Below are 300 nucleotides of genomic sequence, written 5' to 3'. Positions count from 1 at the left end.
GTCTCTGTTTCATCTCAACTGATCTCAACTCCCTCTCCCTCTCCCAGTATCAGCGGTTTTACCTGAGGGAAATAGACCTCCCTTGAGGTAGCTCCCTGCGTGATCACTGGAGCCACCATGAGCCCAGAGCCCCACAGGAACTGGTCGTCCACATCGCGAGCGGGGACGTCGGCGGGGAATTCGTTAAGAAGAGGTCGGATGACGGAATTGCCGTGCATGTGGGACTGAAGGGGAGACGGGGGGACGGTCAAAGTGGGTAAGGTACGCTGGGTTATTATCGTTCCCTTGTTGTAACTGCGC

At 56.3% G+C, this 300-nt stretch overlaps 1 protein-coding gene across 1 annotated transcript in view; it reads right to left on the bottom strand.

Moving 5' to 3' along the window:
- LOC119589078 (maltase-glucoamylase, intestinal-like) overlaps positions 1-300 on the bottom strand; it is a gene marked incomplete at its 5' end in the record, with an annotated part of 9,937 nt that overhangs the window by 1,703 nt on the left and 7,934 nt on the right. The window contains 1 exon segment of the mRNA XM_037937651.1: positions 63-224. Within this exon segment, the coding sequence (XP_037793579.1) occupies positions 63-224 (162 nt within the window).

This window comes from Penaeus monodon, chromosome 25 (assembly GCF_015228065.2).
Source record: "Penaeus monodon isolate SGIC_2016 chromosome 25, NSTDA_Pmon_1, whole genome shotgun sequence".
NCBI classification, from domain to species: Eukaryota; Metazoa; Arthropoda; class Malacostraca; order Decapoda; family Penaeidae; genus Penaeus; species Penaeus monodon.
Note: the sequence above shows the minus strand (reverse complement) of the source record. Positions and strands in the feature narration are given on the sequence as shown.